Raw genomic sequence first — 18,948 nt, forward strand, 5'->3', positions numbered from 1 at the left:
CCAGGCAATCGAAATGACAATCTAGTTTCGCATGCGACCTAAAACTGTTTGAAATATGTTTCCCGTCTTTCTCTATCAATTCGGACTTCTGGATGTGTTGATTGGAGCATAAATAATTCGGAATCAGTCTACACGTGACACGGTCGTGTTGAGATATATTGCTTGTCTCTTTTAATCATTTTGAACTTTTAAATGAATTGATTGAAGCATGAATTTAATAAATACCATGTGATATTACACCTTACATTTTTTGCAGCTCTGCAGGTTGAGTCCGTAGTGGAGGAATGGCGGGACAGAGCACCAGCCAGTGGTAGCTCTCTGGAAGCAAACAATGCATGTTTTTGTTCCTTATAAACCAGACTACAGATGACTTGCAATGTGCTGATATTCCTTTGGTTGGCAAAATAGAAAAAGCGATGATTCGCGTCAATCCTATGGGAAATCAAAGCAGCCGTAGTTCAGCTCAAAGTGAAAAAAAGGAAAAACTGTAGTTGCCAAGGGCGCGTTTGATTGATATCTCTGTTTTAGTCCATTTTGCATACTTGTTTCAGTTGAATCTGTTTAGACTAATGCAGCCTAAAAATTAAAACATTTGCATGTAGTTTGATTGCTTGCATTACGCTCCCTACATCAAAGAAAGCAATTTGTAGCACGCTATTTGGTTGTCTGCGTCGCTGATGTTAAACAAACAACACGTTGTTTGGTTGCAAACGGCATAAGGTGTGATCATCACTTCTCACTGGTGGTGACCTTACCACACACACTGAACATCGTCTTGTCCTAGTGAGGAAACAAATGCCAATTTATCCTAACTACTAACAAATGGCAGTATAAATTATTAAGAGCCCTATGACTGAATAGGGCAAAGTTTAATGTTGCTAACTAGGTAGAAGTCCGTCCTCTTCCTCTTCTTTTTCTTTTGTTGCTGCTTCTTCTTCTTCTGCTGTTGTGCTGCTTCTTCTTCTTGTCTTGTGTTGTTGTCCTTCTTCAAATCCTTGTCTGACCTTTGAGGCCACTTCAACCTTTTGTTTTTCCACACTTCGTTGTCAAACGCCTCCACCATGGCCGGAGTTGACCACCTCATCAGGCGTCACATATTTCTCGTCCGGCACAAGTTTATCATAACTCTATTGTAGGATCCAGTTATGAATGATGCAACATGCAAAAACAAGCTTAACTTGGATAGGGTAAAGGTGGAATGGCTTCCGATTCAGAATCTTAAACATATTCTTCACAGCTCCAAATGCCCTCTCAACTATAACTCTAAGGTTGAAGTATCTGAGATTGAACAGTTTCCGAGGAGTCCTAGGATAATTCCTACCAAATAACTCGTTCAGATGGTACCTAGTTTATTGGTGATGTGTGACTATCGCACGGTTCATGGTTTAAAGGAGAGCAAACATACAAGGACAGTATTGCATGCGGCAGGCGTTGAAGAATAGATTTTTTCAATAAAGAACATATATTAATATTAAGAAGATACCAATTATACTGGCCTCTGCGACCAATATGATATCAGGTGTTTCCGAATCCCCCTGCACCACACCCTACGTCGGGGCCAACTTTTGCAATCTGACTCGCTGGAAACGGCCGATTCAAGCGTTCCCAACAAAGCAGGCTCTGATTGGCCTCTGTAACCAATATGATATCAGGCGTTTTCGAATCCCCCTGCACCGCACCCTACGTCGGGACCAATTTTTGCAGTCCGACTAGCTGGAAACAGCCGATTCAAACGTTCCCAACGAGGCAAGCTCTGAGGTGTTTTGAATATCGTGTCGATGCAAACCAGACCTCCTTGCATGCAACCAACAGGCATTTTCCATCCCGCCCGGGCCTGGTTAGGCTGTATCCTGTATGCAGCCTACCAAACGCCCCAAGTTGGAAGGTACCTATTCCCAAAGCGCACCAGTCTTTTTTTTTTTTTTTGAAAACGAAGGTGGCTCATGGCCGACCTTATATTTCAAAGGAGGCATATAGCCTCATGAGGTACAAGTACATGGCATGTGAAGTGCACCCAGGTGCAAGGCCAGTCATCAAAAGACTAAACTCTTCTCACGCGAACCAAATTCTGTAGGACCTGCTGACTTCTGAATCAGGGTCAGTCCAAATCATGTACCATCTGTACCCAGTTGCACCGTAGCATCTTTTAACTTGTACCACTCCGCATATACAGAACTGAAACCACTTGACATATGGAGCACTATACACACATCTAGGCATCTACTCGACGAGCGGCAGCGACACGGTCGACATGACTGTTCCACACAGTCACAGGTACGAGTCCAGGTAAGCGTGCCGGCCCCGCCTGCTGAACTCGAGCAGGCTGCCGTAGGCCCGGTCCGCGACCACGACGAACAGCGCGTCCGCGTCCGGGCTGAACGCCACGCCCGCGATCTCCCCGAACAGCCCGATCTCCTGGGCGGCGCCGTAGCCGGCCTGCACGTCGTACACGTGGACGAAGTCCGCCGCCTCCGCCGCCGCCAGGAACCGCCCTTCCGACGAGAACCGGAGGCCCCGAACCGCGCCGATCCTCCCTCCCAGCACCGCGAACGACGCAGACAGGTTGCGCGTGTCCCACAGCCGGCACGTCTTGTCCTGGTTCCCCGTCGCCAGGACGTGGCCGCCGGGGTGCCAGGCCGATGAGAACGAGTAGTCCAGGTGCCCTTTGAGAGTCGCTATCTCCTAGAAATGTAAGCAAGAACAATGCTCAGTTTTTCTGCTGGTGGAATGAAGGGGGACTTGAGGCTATGTGATCTGATGATCTGTTGCGTACTTCGCCCGATTGAGCGTCGGCGATCACGCAGTCGGAGCTGTCGCCGAGGATAGCAAGGAGCTTCCCATCAGGACTCACCGATGTGTTCTGTGAAGGACATGACAACTTATGATTCACCTTCCAGGAGCAAGACTAGAGTTCAAGATTACTGAGGAGCTTGGATTCACTCACATTGACCGACCACGGGTAAGTAAAGCGGCTAAGCAGGCTGCACCTCTCAGCATCAAGAAATTTGACAGTGCAGTCATTGTTGGCCGCCGTCACTCTAGTAGCGCCGCTGCATTTTGACAACAGGAAATCCGATAGTCGATCACGTATTGCCCACAATTTCGAAATCAGAATATCGACGAAACTGTGCAGTTCTTACCTAGGAGACTCATACACATCTACAGCATTAGTGACGGAGTTTTTATTATCAGCAACATTCGTACAGAATGCCACCCCGGGCTTGTCAACATACTGTCGAGAAACAATTACATGAGCTAAGGGGTACATAAAATGGCTGAAAATTCAGCGCGTCTTGAGACTATACCTTGAAAATCAGTTCGCCGCGGAAACCGCCCGCTACCATGAGATTGTCTTTTAGGGCCATTGAGCTGATTTGGACTCTGGACAATGTCCGAGCTCCATGCGCCTTCTGTGAAGCAGGGAGTATAGATCGGAGGTTAGATATACAAAAATAACAGAAAAAAGGCACGCACTGAAGAGATGCAAACCTGCTTTGGAACAACTTGGCCTGCAACGTGGAGCACTTCTGTCCCTCTTTGAAGAAGAGAAGACCAGTGCATTACTGAATTGTTCTGTGCCATGTAAACATCATGCTTGGATGTGGCCCACACAAGATTCCTTAGCTGAAGATACCAAGAATAGGAATGGTCAGTGCCTTCGGAGTAGAAAATGTGAACAATGCTTCGCAGGTGTTGTTTATCCAAAAGAAAGAAAAAAAGTACTCTAGTTGATCGTAGCAACCAAGCACTGACAATTTGATCTTGACGATATGCTTAGTGATAGTAACATAATGTTCTCCATGGTCTTTACAACATTACTGAAATTATCTTACAAACAACTGTATTAAGAAAGAGAACAAAAAAGGCCTGGCAAAACAGCAGATGAGAGCACATTACCGTATCCATAAGAATTTGATGGAAAACTGATTGGCAACCTGATGTGTGTCTGAAACTGCACAAACCAAAGGACCAATAGCTCCCTACACACTCATGCACATTTCTAGGCATCACTCCCATTTGACCAACTCCATTACAGACTGTAACTCTTTACCATTATGGTTAGGATTAGGACCTAGGAGTATTTCAAGATGCAGCAGGGCATCCACAATGTGAGTATTTGGCGCCTCTAAGGCTGCCTCTAGGCCTATGAACACTGCCTCTATACACTATCGTCGGCCTCTAAGCCAAAAATTCTTGGAGACGCCTCTATGCTAAGCACTGGCCTCCAATGCTTTGTGCTGAATAAAATATTCTGATGTCCCCACTGTCAGCCAGTTAGGTGCTGGAGGGACCGATGAGTTGATTAACAAATGCATCATATTTTATTTAATTGTGGGCCCGGCTTTGTCTCTAAAGCTAGAGGCTGCACACTGCAGAGTTTTCATCTATGGTTAAGAGGCAGATCCATGGGTAGTTTAGAGGCAAGGTTGCCTCCAAACACTGGATATGCTCTAAAGGAATACATATGTCTAAAACACCAACCATCGTTAGTAAAATACACCTGAAGAAGCATTTGGTTTCTTACTTGAAACTAACTGAAGATAATCCAATGCAACAGTTTATGGTGAGTTAGTGACCCAATTTTCAACTCCTTATAGAAGTTCAAGGGCTAATGCAGACTTTTTGAACATCAGTGTAGGTGCGGCCACACACTAGTTATAGCAATTTAAAAGAGGATAAGCAGATAACGTCTTTCAGGAACCGGAACCCATAACCATGATAACGAGCTCATGGAAATATAATGACATCAAAATGTCAAATAGTACAATAATTGACGGAAGAATGTATTCCGAGAATGCAAGACATGCACACACAATTTACTCGGCTAATAATGCAAAAGATGTAGTGTTCAAGGACTTTTAGTAGGTCAAAGTTAATACCATAAGAAGTCCTGCATAAAATTTTGTTAGCATCTCTCTAAGGTTCAACCTGCCAAAAAGAAATAGGAATATGAATAATCTAACCGAACCTTGCTATAATAACCTATCATATCATATTCCAAAGATGCCATATGACAGCGCCGGCCACTGAGGATGCTCAACCACCTGCTTAAGAACCTTGTTGAGTCCATTGTATTGCAGTTCTATCCTAATATACAAGACCGCTAATTGCAGAAATGAAACTACAGCTTCAGTTACCAGATCAGACACAACTTATAACATGACCTGCACTCACTGTTACGCTATAGTTGCAGTCTATACCAAAGGAATAGACACGAATGAAGTTTAGAAGCTTCACCTAACGAAATCAAAACCGGTCAAAGCTTCAAGAATCTCACAACATCTACAAAACAGAGTAAGAACATAAAATGCAAAACGCTAATATAATGTGAATATATCAGGCATTCACCAGTTATTATTTATATGCTTTTGGCATAAGCTTTCCTCATACTTGTTTTTCTTTTTGGAGCAGAAGACATAAGAGTAGAGAGGACAGAGAGGGAACAGTTAAATCTTTGCACTAGTAAAGGTAAACAATGAGGTGAATACTGAAAGTTCTTCTACTACATATGAGGAGTAAAAATGCAATGCATTATGATGTAGTAACTGTGGGCAACCATATTAACAGCTTGTGCTCAGTTTTTTTTCGGAAAGTAAAACATTCCACGTGGTTTGAGTGCACATATTTTTCCTTTAAAAATGTTGAAAATTGAGCTAACTATAGTGAGTAACAGTCACAAACTCTGGAATTCTTTAAATAATTGAACATGTTGTTTAACACCTTTGATGTTAAGATTCTTATATCAATGCAAAAATCAATATCTTAGAAAAGTGGAAGATAAATGTACCTGAAAATGCACTATCGTTGGCTTGACAAGTCGTGTGTTGAAGCAGAAATCATAGAACCTGTCATTTGTCTCCACTTGTTTGCACTCCTAGAGAAGGAGGGGGAGGAGATAAGTCAAAAAGCTAAAGGCTATCATAAGAATTTACAACCATATAACAAACAAACAAATATTCTTTATGGCGTTATGGGAAGATGTATTGTCTGCTTGGAGTGTCACCTCAATAGTTGAACCTGAGATAGATACCAAAACAAACCCGACCATTTTTGTGTCAACAGACAACTAGCAAGGTGTGATAAAAGAGTTTAGGTGAAAAGGTTGCATAAAAAGCATGTGTTTATGGAAGTGGAACACGTTTGGTGTTAATACTTAGTACTAGGTAGTAGTTAGTAACACCAAACAAAACAATCAAGAGTATTTTACGAATATGATTAACACAGAGAGTGAGCTATCTCGCATTTATTGGAACATTAGCACAATGCCAGTGCATTGCCACGAAGCAAAAAAAAAAGAGAGAGAGAAGTTGGACCATCAGCTTAGGAGATTTTCAAAAAATATTAATGATGTGTGACTATCGTGTGGTTCATGGTTTAAAAGAGAGCAAAAGTATGAGGACAGATTTGCATGCGGGCAGGCGTTGAAGAATCTTTTTTCGGATAAAGGACATATATTAATATCAAGAAGATACCAATTATACTGGCCTCTGCAACCAACATGATATCAAGAGCTAGTCAAGACATCAAGGATGCACACAGCAACCTATTACAAAAAAAAACATGACCCCGAATGGCAGACGCGGCAACAGGCAACACCAACTACCGCCCTTGGCAAAGCAAAAACTGCGAGAGAGGTTCTTCAACATGAACCTGAGCATGTGTCAGGCCGGGCTTGTAAGAGCCCGACCTTCAAAATACCAGCCCGAACTATCCTCTTTTCTCAAGCCTGAGCCCAGCCCAAAGTCGAATCCGAAGCCCGAAAGCCCAGCCCGAATTCACTTTTCGATACTTGCACATGCAAGCCCGGCCCGAAATCTTGAAAAATAGAAGCCTAAACCCATCCCAAAACTACCTTCCGGACTGCAAAAGGAGGCCCGAGTCAGGCCCGATTGACAAGCCTGACACAGGCGGGCCTTTGTTTTTTAGGTCGGGTCATCAGCCGGGCTGCCCATACCCGGGTCTACTTCAACAACAACCTAGGAAGGGAACGACACACCGCGCCGCCGCTGCCGGATTCAACCACTGAAGGTCGGATCATAGGTTTTCACCCTGAAGATCAAATCCGAGCAACTCCAAGCAATGCCTTCAGGAACGGGAAGGCGTGTAAACACCGCCATTGCCATGTGCAACCAACTAAGGTTGTTGTTCCCACATATGAGTAATAGTGGAAAAAATAGAGGTGAACTCACAACCAACCCCAACCTTTATAAGCAAGGAAAGAAGATGACAACTATCATCACAATTGGCATGAAGAGCCAAAAGGGCGATAAGCAGAAAAACAGCTTTGCAGCAATGCCACTCGTGTAGAAGTGTACAACACTAAATCTCACCATATCAAACCCCTGGTGTGACCTAGCGAGGTTCTCATAATTCTTGTAATGCTTCAGCCTCATCTTGCGATACTGATCTCTACTGTATTTTAACCTCTCCCATGGTATCCCTTGCATATCTTTTCCATTTCTGTACTCCACGGCTGATGTATCATTCTTATGCTTATTCTGCATCAAGAACAAAATTGAGGTCTTAATGGCCTTGAAACAAAGGAAAGAATGCAATTGTTCAGACAAACCAAAACAATCCAGAGTAATAATCTAACAAAAAGGGAAAGTAACATGTCTAGAAAGGCTCAAGTATATACACATGTTATATACTGTCCCAGAGATAACTAAGGTTTTTTCTGGGGGCAGAGAAAACTAATATAATCTTAGAAATCATAAATGTCCATGTGCACATTCCTACATCATGATTTAGTAGGTGTCCCAGTTGTTGGCTCGTTGCCATCACATATGTCCACCTCAATAGTGATGTTGTTGTATTTCGGCAGGCACTCCGAAAGCTAATTTAGCACTAAAATTTCCTTTTAGTGCCAACCATTTCCACTAGGTAGGGTCATCGGCAACATTTGCATATGTCCACCTCAATATTCCGTGGCTGAATTGCGAACATGCTTTATTTAGCTTTAGCAAAATTAATGTGTGGTCTGCACGTAAGATCACTCCAGCAACCATCTCCTTCCGTATTGAAGGCTTGAACCAACACACGAACTACCAAATTATTACATGTAGTGAGACTTGTTTAACATACCGGGCTTGAGGGATGGCCGTCGCGGCCGCCGGAGACGCCAAACCCGTCGGAGTCGAAGTGGTCGTCTTGCAGGTCTTCCAAATCGTCGTTCAAGTACACGGCCATCGTCCCTGCCAAGGAAAACCACGAGAATCGAGTGAATTCCAGAAAGGAACCGAGAAACTCTGAGAGAAAAACTGCAGCTTGCGAACAAGAGTCGTTCAAGCGCAGCGCGGCGGCCGGCCAAAACCTCCCAAACCACCGCCGGCGAACCCAGACGAGCGGAGCAACCCAGCGCGGCAGGGAGGGAGGGATCACACATTCGGACGCAGCAAGACCGAACCCTCCAAAAATAATCGGCGGAAAAACACGCGCGCCGACGGCGGCACCTATGATGGATGATTTTACCTCCCTGGGAGCCGGAGGCCTGCAGCGGGCGGTCCTGCTGGCCAGCACAGCAGCTCGAATCGCGGTCGAGGTCCCTGGAGGCTGGAGCCCTCAGGATTCGGAGAGGATTCGGCGCGCGAGATGAAAATATCCCCGGTCGTTGGTCTTCGAGCAGGAAAGAATATCCCGGTGGTGGAAGTGGCGAAAGGGGAGGAGAAAAGCGGTGCGTGAACAGAGAAGGCACCGCGTTAACTAGCCCGCGCCATTTCTATTATTTTTTTCGCAGGGCACTTCGTTTTTATCTTATCTCTATCTCTATATTTATTTATATATCTACATTTCTCTACCTACTTGAAACGAATGTAAAGTCCCTAAAAAAAGTGTAAAGGCGTCTTTAACGCTGACCCTCAAAAGCCCAGCAACCGTCCGGATCCGGACGAGGTGTCCAGACGCAATTTGTCATCCAACGTGGTACCCCTCGGTCTGCGGACCAGTCCGGTTGTCTGAATACCTACAACCCGGATGCAAACTGAGGAGGCCCTGTGTGTCCGAACCGTCATCACATAGGACTGCGACATCCTGGCCCACTCAAATCCCCTTCTGGTCCATTTTCCTTCCACTCCGCCCCTACTTCTCATTTACTTTGCATCTACACCCTCCTTCTCGTCCGCCGCTGCACCTCTCTGGACGCCGCCCAAGCATCCTCGGACGTCTGCATCCCTCACCCATGCGCATGCTCGCCTTGGACTATGCCACTGTCCACTCAGGATCCGTCAGTAGCCAGATACTCTCTTCCCCTTACCGACGCCATCAATGGTGGACACCATGCCTTACAGGTGTTCGATCAAATGTCATATAGTTTTTTTGGTGAACATCTCATTGTTTTCTAGAGTAAGCACAATGTTGAGATACTCGCTGATGAAGGATGAGTTGTTGTATGCATAGGACTTTATAGGCATAAGGCAAGGGTTTTTTTTGTGCAAAACCTGCATGTTTCTTCACGCCTCGTTGTAAACGATTGTTCATGCAATGTTTTTTCTAAATGCTCGTGGCACATAAAAAATGTTCACAACACTCACATAGACATCTGATTTTTTTTTTAAATGTTCATGAAAACATAAAAAATATCATATATTTTTTTAATGTTCACTACATTTTAAAAATGTCCACTAGTTTTTTATTTTTTTCTTGAAAAGGTAAATAATGATTGTCACGATTTGAAGATATGTTGATGACATATAAAAAAAATTCAATTCTTCTTTTTACAAAAGAAGGATTGAAAATATGAAATAAAGTAAAGAAAAGGAAAATATAACAAAAATAGATATAAAAAATAAAAATAACACCTGGAATTTCTTTAAAGTGGGAGGAAGGTTTCTAAAACCGCTCCTATGAAGGTTCCAAACTGGTCCATTCTGGTCCGTAGATGATTCATAAAACCACTGGAAAACGTTGTTGGGCTGGCTCATTTCGTGCGGTACTGTAGGTGAGCTGACGGTGCGTCTCATAGTAAGCGAGATATAGCACTGACTGACTGGACAAAGAGTTTCATAGCACGGGCTCAAATGAGCCCTGGGTGAACAGTGAAACTAAAAATATGAAAAAAAAAATTAAAAAGGTCTGATTTTCTTTTTGAAGAACATTAAAAAATTAGTGCTTGCAAAGTTTCATCATGGAATCACATTTGTGGAAGTCGTGGCAAAAAAAATGATGATCCAAAGATGCTACTTTCAGAAGCATTTTGGGGAGCTGATTTTATCCTTTCTGCCATGACTTCCACAAATGTGTTTCCATGCTGAAAAAATTTAAGCACCTGAAAAATTTCTTATTCTTTGCCAAAAGAAAAATCAGAAATTTTTGAATTACTTTTTATTTTTTTCCTATTTTTACTGATCATGCCAAGAGCATTTGAGCTCGAGCTCAGATTAGGACTTTCGCGACTGTCACTGTAACCACTTGTTGTTGTGGTAACGCATTTCTGGAAGTTTGCTTCTTTATTGACCTCCAGAATGTGTATCTTCTTTTCTCACAATAGTGTCCAACTCTGACAGCATGAAACCGGACGTGGTTCTCACTCTGTTTATATTTGATGTGCTCCAACGTTTCTTCTAGCCAGTCTCAGAACGCTTGATTCTACGAGAGAAAAAAGGTTCTTGACAAAAGGAGTGGATACTTCCTTCAAAAGGGCCAATTCTCCAATGTCCAAAGATAAGTATAAGCTTTAAAGGACAGTTCCAGGATACAGTTCATGGATTCAGGAGAACATGAATTTCAACACCTTATTTTTTTCTGTTTCCTTACAAAATAAATCAACAAAACCTAACCAATCAAAAATGTAGAAGAAAAGAAATAACTATTCAGATATCCTAAGGCTTTCTGCTTAGTTCCTAAATCTGCACTTTGGTGCTCTGTTCTTCCCTCTTACAAGGACAGGCAGGGGCTGGGTAGTGTCATATAATTCCACTTCGATGCTCTGTTGACTGTTGGTCGTCCTCACATGAAGAAGTTGGGCACACCATCGCCGAAGGTCGGGTCGAACTCGAAAAGGCAGTCCATGCTCGGGGCCGACACGGCTGTGAGCGCCGACACCACCTCCTGGAGGTCGCCGTCCAGCGGCCACTCCGTGTACGCGCCGGCTGGCACCGGGTACGGCGACATGGTCAGACCACCGTTGGAGCCAGACGCCACAGGCGACGCCCCCAACGGTGAGACACTGGCGTTCGGGCCGCCGTGGTCCGCGTCCACGGTCAGGCCGGCTCTGAGGCTCTGCAGCAGGCTCTCCGCGTGCGGGTTGTGTTGGTTCGTCGGCGGCCTCCTGCCGCCGCCGCTGCCCGTTGGCCTGCAGGTGTGCTGGCCGTGGTAGACGACGTCGAAGAGCGCGGGGTCCTGGTCGGCGCGCTGCACCTGCTTGGTGGCGGGGCAGCCCTGCGAGTTGCGGTGGGTGCAGCGGTAGTACGCCCTCGGGTGCTTGGCGCCGAGGATGTCCTTCTGCCCGTACTTCCTCCAGCTGTGGCCGTCGTCGCCAGGCCCCTCCGCACCGCCGGCCGCACTCACCCTCACCTGGCTCGTCCACCTCGCCGTCGCCTTCCTGCAAAGAACCATCGACGAAGCGCCAAGAATTCAACAACAGTTCGGCACATTTGGATGATCCAATTCCATTCCAATGGTGCTCTGTTCGAGCATTTGAGTTGAGTTGGGCCTTTCTTTTTACCTCTTCTTGGTGTTGGTCCTGAAGGGCTGGTCGGAGACGCCGCTGAGGGAGCTGGACGTGCTGGAGGGCGTGGTCGGGGCGTCGGGGAAATGTGCGGCGACGAAGCCGATGGACCTGTCGGTGAGCGCGAAGATCTCGGCGGTGAGGGCGCGGCACAGGTCGATGGAGGCGTCCGGCGCGTGCAGGTGCAGCTCGAGCTGCCGCACCAGCTCCTGGACGCGGCACAGTTCCGACACCACAAGCTGCAGGTTCCCGCGGCCGGTGCCGTTCCCCTCCACGCTCTCCATTGCCGCGGACACGGAAGAACACGTTCGATCGGCGGAGGAGAAGGAAGGAAGTGATCGGCGATATCTCTCGATCGCGAGGTGCAGGAGAGCAGGTGGTGGTGGTGTGAGGCGGGGAGACGAGACATCTTATAGAGGCAGAGTTCAAGTCAAGTGAGGTGGAGGGGATTTGTTTGACTGGATGGGGATTGTTTGGACTGCCATTTGGTGATTGGTTGCTGCCTTGCCGGGTACGGGTAGGGTTTTGCAGCTGCAGGCCGTTTTGCCCGTGGATGCCCAAATATTTAGATGGTCAAATGGATGGTTTTATTTTCTTTGACAAAAAATATATCCCATTTGATATCTTCGTATTGGAGAGTCCACGAATTTCACCTTGTATTTTTTGTAAAATATTTCGTCTTCATTTTCAGCTCCCTCGCCCAAAAATAGGGTTAAAACTGAGTGAACCTTCCTGTTGTTGTACTTATGTAAAAAGGTCGGATATACTTGTGTAAACACAAGTTGGCAACTATACTTTGTCCTTATACTCCCTCTGTTCTATATTATAGTGCGTATAGATTTTTAAAAAGTTAAATTTTGCATAATTTGATCAATTTATAGAGATAACTATGTATATCTATAATAGTAAGTATACAAAATATGAAACTACGTCTTATGTTGAATCTAATGACATATGTTTGACTTAATGTGCTTCAGAATCTATGTAAAGAGGCATAAAAGCGGGACTAATAAACCCAATAAATAGGAAAGGAGGTAGTAGCTTTTTAGAATTTACTTTTTTTGCTGGGAATTTAGATACTGCTTTCCCGCCACTCTCAAATATACACTAGACTACTGCATACTCCCTCTATAAACTAATATGAAACTGTTTAGATGACTAAAATAGTGATCCGAACAGTCTTATATTAATTTCCAAAGGGAAGATAAAACATTTTGCATGGAAGGTTTTGCGTGGCGCCCTTCCATGCTTTGGTGTATTAGCAAACCGACACGTCTCATGCTCAGCTCAATGTCCCGTTTGTTCGGTCGGGGCGGAAGACACACAACACTGTTTATTTAAGTGCCGACGAGCTACAAAAGTTTGGGAGCGGCTGGGCTTATTACAAGTCATACGGGAAACTGTCGCTAAGGACTGATCAGGGTCCATTACGATGGAAATTTTATCAAAACTTCAGGGCGTGGATGCGGAGGTACCAAAGGCAAAGCTTGCAGTTGTAGCAGCATGGTATATATGGTGGCAGCGCCAACAGACAGTAAAGGGAATTAAAGTCCAAACGCCAGGAAAAACAACACTAACCATCAAGGTTTTGGCGACAAATTACTTCAGATCAACTATACCCAAAGGTCCAGCTAGGAAAAGCGATCACGTGTGGAGGAGACCAGGACATGGGACAGTGAAGATAAATGTTGATGCTTCCTTTCACTATGAAACACTTTCTGGTGCATGTGGTGCAGTGGCTCGTGATAACCGGGGTGATTTTATTGCGGCAGCAAGTTGGTTTGTTCCAAACATTAGTGGAGTTGGCGCAGCTGAGCCACTGCAATCAGAAATGGACTGTACCTGGCAACTCACATTGGATGCAACAACATAGAACTTGAATCAGATTGTTCCTTCGTGATGGACTCAGAGAACCAATCTAATGATTATTTAGGCCCGGAGGTAGCTATCATCATAGAGTGCAAACATCTTATGATGGATTTTGCATCAATAACCTTCAGACATTTCTATAGAGAGACCAATCAGGTGGCAGATGAATTAGCAAAGAACTCTTTTACTACTAGAGCGTCTAGTTCTTGGGATGATGAGATCCCTGGTTTTATTTATCATTTGCTTATATAAGACATGTCTATTTTTGAGAAACAAAGTCTATTTGTGGTAAAAAAAAATAGAGGCCCACTATTCAGACGCGGATTTGTGGGACATGAAGACACACGAGGATGAAATCAGAACTGTCCATATGTGCTTTGAAAGTTAATGTGCATGATATAAAAGCTTATATATTGGCAGCCTCAACTAGTTCACATGTTTGTTGCCTACTCATACAGGTTGATGTCCTCCAACTGGAATGTTGTGCAGTGGGACTTTGCCACAACGAACGCCATTTGGTATCCGTTCAGGCAGACTGCCTCAACAACTTCTTCACCTTCTCGGGCCCATGCCGAAGGCGATTCACTACCACCTCCATGTTCTCCGAAGTCGAGTTGTGCTCCCAAATGGCATCACAGGTCATCCTAAAAGACGCCTTCAAGGACCCAACCGCCTGTTCCGCCGGACTAAATCTACTGCGAGTGCATCAAAGATACGCCAACATAAGCAATCTGCGGATCCTGGATGGGAAAGACACGAATGGGGGCTTACCAGCAGCGACATGTCGAGTCCTTTTTAAATAGGATTCAGTAGAAAGATTCTCCTCCTTAAGTATTCGAGTGTGAGTCTTGGTCGCCTCGAGCTTGGTAGTAATGGTTTGTATCTTCTCCGGTTGACGAGCACGAGTCCTCATCGCCCCGAGCTCTTCCTCTAGCTTGGCAGTGGCGACCTTCTCCTCCTTAAGTTATCGAGCATGAGATTTCATCCCCTCAAGCTCTTCCTTGAGCTTGATTGTGGCTTTGAGATCCTTCTTGAGCTTAGCGGCCTCATCTTCATCAACTACAGAAGAGGTAAAATCAGTTTGTACAACAATGGCATAGTAATTCGAAGAAATTTTGAGTTGGCTACCTTGAGCCCAAGTAGTCTCAGGTGTGACCTTGGCCTTATTCTTGACCAATGTCTCATGGGTCGCAGTGAGGATGCCCCACAAGCTGCTCCACTCGGCTTTGTGCCTTTTGATTTGGTCGAAGGATTCAAGCTTGCTCTAGCGGAACTCAGTCTTATCCTTTGGCATCTCGTCTAGCCTATGCAAATATAACAAAAGAAGTTAGCTACTTGAGAAAAGTCATAAAGATCCTTCGCTCGGTTCCATGAATTGAATGGAGGCTCGGGGGCTACACCCAGGATGAAACCAACAAGCTAAGAAAGAGACTCTCTGCAGACTCATAGAGTCGGTCAGAGGATCGGGGGCTGCCTTTTGATGGGTGTATTATCCATGCATCCATGGAAGAGACAAAAAGAGAAGAAAATACGAGGACAATAAGCATACGTTCATCACCGATTGGGGCTTGTCAATTATTAGATTAGTGTTGTTGTTTAAACCATTGATACCCTTTCTTTGGGTCCTTACCAAATCCAAGATTTAGTCGCTAGTTTATTGACGATGCCCATCGCCTTACCCCATTCTCCTTCTTCTTCAAGGTCGTGGTTTGATGTCGCTTGGACATGGCAGGTAGAGGAGTCACTTTAGACTTCATCCTCTCCAGGTCCTCCAATGACTTGAGGAAATACAGGTGATCTGCTCATCCAATAGTACCAACGGCTCCGATACCGTCGCGCTGTAAACAACATAGAGACGGCTCGATCATTGTCACTCCCTTTCGAGCCAACACGAACGACTTAACTCCACGAGCGTTCAAATCACACCGCCCTAGGCGACAGGTGACCCAGTGGTGGTGGTGGAAGCGCGAGTGACACCTTTGGCGACGACACCGGAGGGAAGGGGACATTCTGAGGAAAAAGAGGGAGGGCAACGGAGTATCAGAAGATGTCTTCTCACTATTTCTATTAGTTTACACAAGATATGGAGAAAATGTCATTATTCCCTTATTGCAGCACACATCTTAATGTATTTCGACAAGTCTATGGCTTGATCTACCATAAGAACAGCTAGCCAACGAAATAGAATTATGCTAGAAAAACTATTCATGTTTTTAAGTTTTCGGTGTATGACTAGGGATGTAAGTGGGACGGACTGACCAGCAATACCATAAACGTCGATTTAGTTTCCCTCCAATTATCAGTGTATCGGGTTGTCTTGCCAATATACATAGTACATTGTGTTCCATGGATAATCAATCAGATTTTTTAAGCATGTAATACTTAAGTACGTTCAAAGCAAGTAATAATTTCATATTAAACATGTAAAGTAATTCCACATATAAATACATATTAAATTCCATAATGAGGTATTCTGGATATTATCAATTCCAAGTAATTTGAATATAGTGGCAGTCTAAGCCAGGACTTGAACTCGGGTGGGCTGGCAGCTATCCCAACTGCCCAGTCAACGGGTGGATGCCTCGTCCTCAAAAATGAGACCAACCCAAGGGCTAACCCTCGTTGGCATTTATTTATAGGAGAAACTCCGCGAGCACCACGCGTCCAAGCCGGGACTTGAACTTGGGTGGACTGGCAGCAACCTCAGCTCCCAGACAAGTGATGGGATGAATAAACACTGATAAACGATGAGCGCAGCACGAAACATGATGACGCTTGCACCACTGCGTATGGCCATTGGAAGTTCCGGGTCGGGTTTGGTTGAGCTCCACGGGGATCCACAAAAACCATGACAATCTTGGACCGGTCCACGGTCTCTCTCTCTCTCGCTTAGACCGTCCAGACAGAGATGTAAGTGAGATCAGAAAGTCCAAACGATAGCCAAACTGCTGACCAGTTCAACACTTTCTCGAACGTCTTTCTCTGTTTTGTTGCCCCTTTGCCTTGAGGTTGCAAAAATAGTTGAACATTTGGGTCAACGTGTGGGACACATGATAGCAGCATAGTGAGCTCCAGTACCGCCTGAACTGATTGGTGCGTCCTGAGCTATATTTAGATTTCAGGGTAACTTCGACTCTGTCATTATTTTGCAGGCATTACATTACAGGTTGAAGTTTTTTTTTCCGGGTTACATTACAGGTTGAAGTTGATGTACACTAGTAGAGAATACCAGACTTATACCGATTAATCACCATTCACCAGCATGTGTAAGCGTAGCATCGGATTTTGGAAGATGAAATCTCATCTTCTTTCTATCCCACACGAGTGCGCGTGCTATTTTCTGTTGGTTTGGGCAACGGTTTCCCTTTCCATCTTCTGTTAGAGCATCTCCAACAGCCGCGCTATAGCGTCGCGCGCAAAAAACCCGTTAGCGCGCGCGCTGCGGCTGGTTTTACGCGTCCGCCTGCGCTGGCTCCAGCAGCGGTGCTATAATGCAGCGCGCGCGCCGCTCCAGCAGGGCGCAAAAATACAGCGCGCGCCGCACAAACCACATGTACATTTGAAAGAAGATGAGCAAAAATGATCAAACAAATAGTTTATCGTTCAGTACAACAACAAATAGTTCAAAATAAATTGTTACAACACAACAAATAGTTCATGAAGTTCATGCTCTTTGCCGTCCATGCCATGCCCACCACTCTTCAATTAGATCATTCTGAAATTCATTGTGCGTTGCGGGACGCCGAATGGCATGATAGGAGGCAACAAAACGGGCTACCCTTTCAGCCCTCCGCCGCACTCGCACGGGATGTCCCAAGAGCTCATACTGTGAGTAGTCTAAATCTTGACCACGCTCATTCTTGATGATCATGTTGTGCATGATCACACAAGCGTGCATGATGTACCAAAGCATTTGTTGATCCCAAAATCTTGCCGGTCCTCTCACAATAGCAAATTGGGCTTGCACAGGTGGCAACTCACCGTTTGCAATCTTATTCATCAGTGGTGACCGGTTGAGAACATTGATATCATTCAAAGATCCAGGCATTCCAAAGAATGCATGCCAAATCCAAGTCTCCTGATCGGCCACCGCTTCAAGGATTATAGTGGAACCCTTTTTTTGGCCGTGGAATTGCCCATGCCATGCCTTTGGACAATTCTTCCAACTCCAATGCATGCAATCTATTGAGCCAAGCATGCCAGGAAAGCCACGCGCTTTGTTCATCGCCAATAGCCTTGCGGCGTCTTCAGCAGTGGGAGCTCTCAAATACTCCTCGCCAAACACTTGCACAATTCCCACTGCAAAGCGCTTGACACACATGATGGCTTGGCTCTCACCCATAGCCAAATGATTATCAACTAGATCAGCCGGGATATCGTATGCCAACATACGCAAAGCGGCTGTCACCTTCAGAAAAGTGCTATGCCCGAGCTCTCCGGCGGCATTCCTCCTTTGCTGGAAAACCGGTCATGGCTCGCTAGTTTCTCTGCAATGCGCCTGAACAACTCGGTGCTCATCCTAAACCGGCGACGAAAATACGACTCCGGGTATGTGGGATTCTCCACGAAATAGTTCTTCATCAATCTGTTATGGGCATCAATCCTATCTCTCCAAATTTTCTCCCGACCCATAACCGAACCACCGTGCTTCGGTTTTTTATTGATATGCATAGCTACGATCACTGCAAGATCCTCCTCCTCTTCCATATCAAATTCTTCTTCGGAAGAATCATACGACGAACTCATCTACAATGTTCAATACTATACTATAAAAACTACAATTCAAAACATGCACCAAATTCATGAAGTTTGAGCAATACATACCTTGTAGGCGTTTTGTCAAACACCTTGCGGGCGCGGCGCGGCAGCGAGCGCTCGGGCGCTGTTCCTCGAACGACGGAGGCGCGCGGGCGCCGGCGGTACTAGGAGGGGCTAGGAGGGGTTGGGCGGAAGCGCGGGCGCGCGGGGATAGGCCGGGGAAGCCTGAGACGGTCGCCGGGGTGCGCGGGCGCCGGCGGCGGCGCGGCCGGTTGGGGGTGGAAGCGCGAGAGGAAGAGCGGGCGCGAGCGCTCGAGTGTGCCGCGCGCTGTAGTGGGCGCCCGAAATACGCCGCGCGGGTAAGTGTTTTTGCCCGCGCGCCCAACCCGTTTTAGCGCGCGCGCCGTTTTTGCGCGACCGCTGGAGCGCCCTGACGCGTTGCGCGCGCACTAAAAACGTCTATTTTGCGACGCGGCGCTAGTTTAGCGCGGCTGTTGGAGATGCTCTTAAAAAAAGCAGAAGACAAGAAAGTGGTCTCAGACAAAGGGAAGGAGAAAATTAAATTAGCGCGTGAGATGGTGGGGATGATTGAGATGACGGACGGACGGGCGGTCAGATTTTACGAGCTGGGAAAACGCATAGAAGCTTGACTTGAC

At 45.8% G+C, this 18,948-nt stretch overlaps 2 protein-coding genes across 9 annotated transcripts; both read right to left on the minus strand.

The window, feature by feature from the left end:
* Positions 1 to 2,033: 2,033 nt before the first annotated feature.
* On the minus strand, positions 2,034 to 8,748 carry LOC123044144 (uncharacterized WD repeat-containing protein C2A9.03). 8 transcript variants are annotated; one of them, XM_044466789.1, is made up of 10 exons: positions 8,473 to 8,748; positions 8,086 to 8,195; positions 7,332 to 7,499; positions 5,789 to 5,875; positions 3,490 to 3,624; positions 3,306 to 3,410; positions 3,141 to 3,232; positions 2,945 to 3,050; positions 2,774 to 2,860; positions 2,034 to 2,682 (listed from the first exon to the last, which is right to left on the minus strand). In XM_044466789.1, exons 2-10 carry the CDS (start codon positions 8,188 to 8,190, stop codon positions 2,269 to 2,271), a joined length of 1,299 nt encoding a protein of 432 aa, XP_044322724.1. In that variant the 5' UTR covers positions 8,191 to 8,195; positions 8,473 to 8,748; the 3' UTR covers positions 2,034 to 2,268. The 8 variants fall into 8 exon arrangements, with proteins under 8 accessions (XP_044322724.1, XP_044322728.1, XP_044322726.1 ...); XM_044466793.1 differs by lacking the exons at positions 8,086 to 8,195; positions 8,473 to 8,748 and adding exons at positions 4,881 to 4,929; positions 5,239 to 5,283; XM_044466791.1 differs by lacking the exons at positions 8,086 to 8,195; positions 8,473 to 8,748 and adding exons at positions 4,881 to 5,045; positions 5,239 to 5,283.
* Positions 8,749 to 10,652: 1,904 nt separating this feature from the next.
* Positions 10,653 to 12,056, minus strand: LOC100127075 (transcription factor WRKY19). The gene is made up of 2 exons (XM_044463678.1): positions 11,663 to 12,056; positions 10,653 to 11,539 (listed from the first exon to the last, which is right to left on the minus strand). The coding sequence occupies exons 1-2, from the start codon at positions 11,947 to 11,949 to the stop codon at positions 10,945 to 10,947; spliced, it is 882 nt and encodes a 293-aa protein (XP_044319613.1). The 5' UTR covers positions 11,950 to 12,056; the 3' UTR covers positions 10,653 to 10,944.
* Between the last annotated feature and the right edge of the window lie 6,892 nt (positions 12,057 to 18,948).

The sequence above is a fragment of the Triticum aestivum genome, chromosome 2B, assembly GCF_018294505.1.
Source record: "Triticum aestivum cultivar Chinese Spring chromosome 2B, IWGSC CS RefSeq v2.1, whole genome shotgun sequence".
In the NCBI taxonomy this organism is placed as follows: Eukaryota; Viridiplantae; Streptophyta; class Magnoliopsida; order Poales; family Poaceae; genus Triticum; species Triticum aestivum.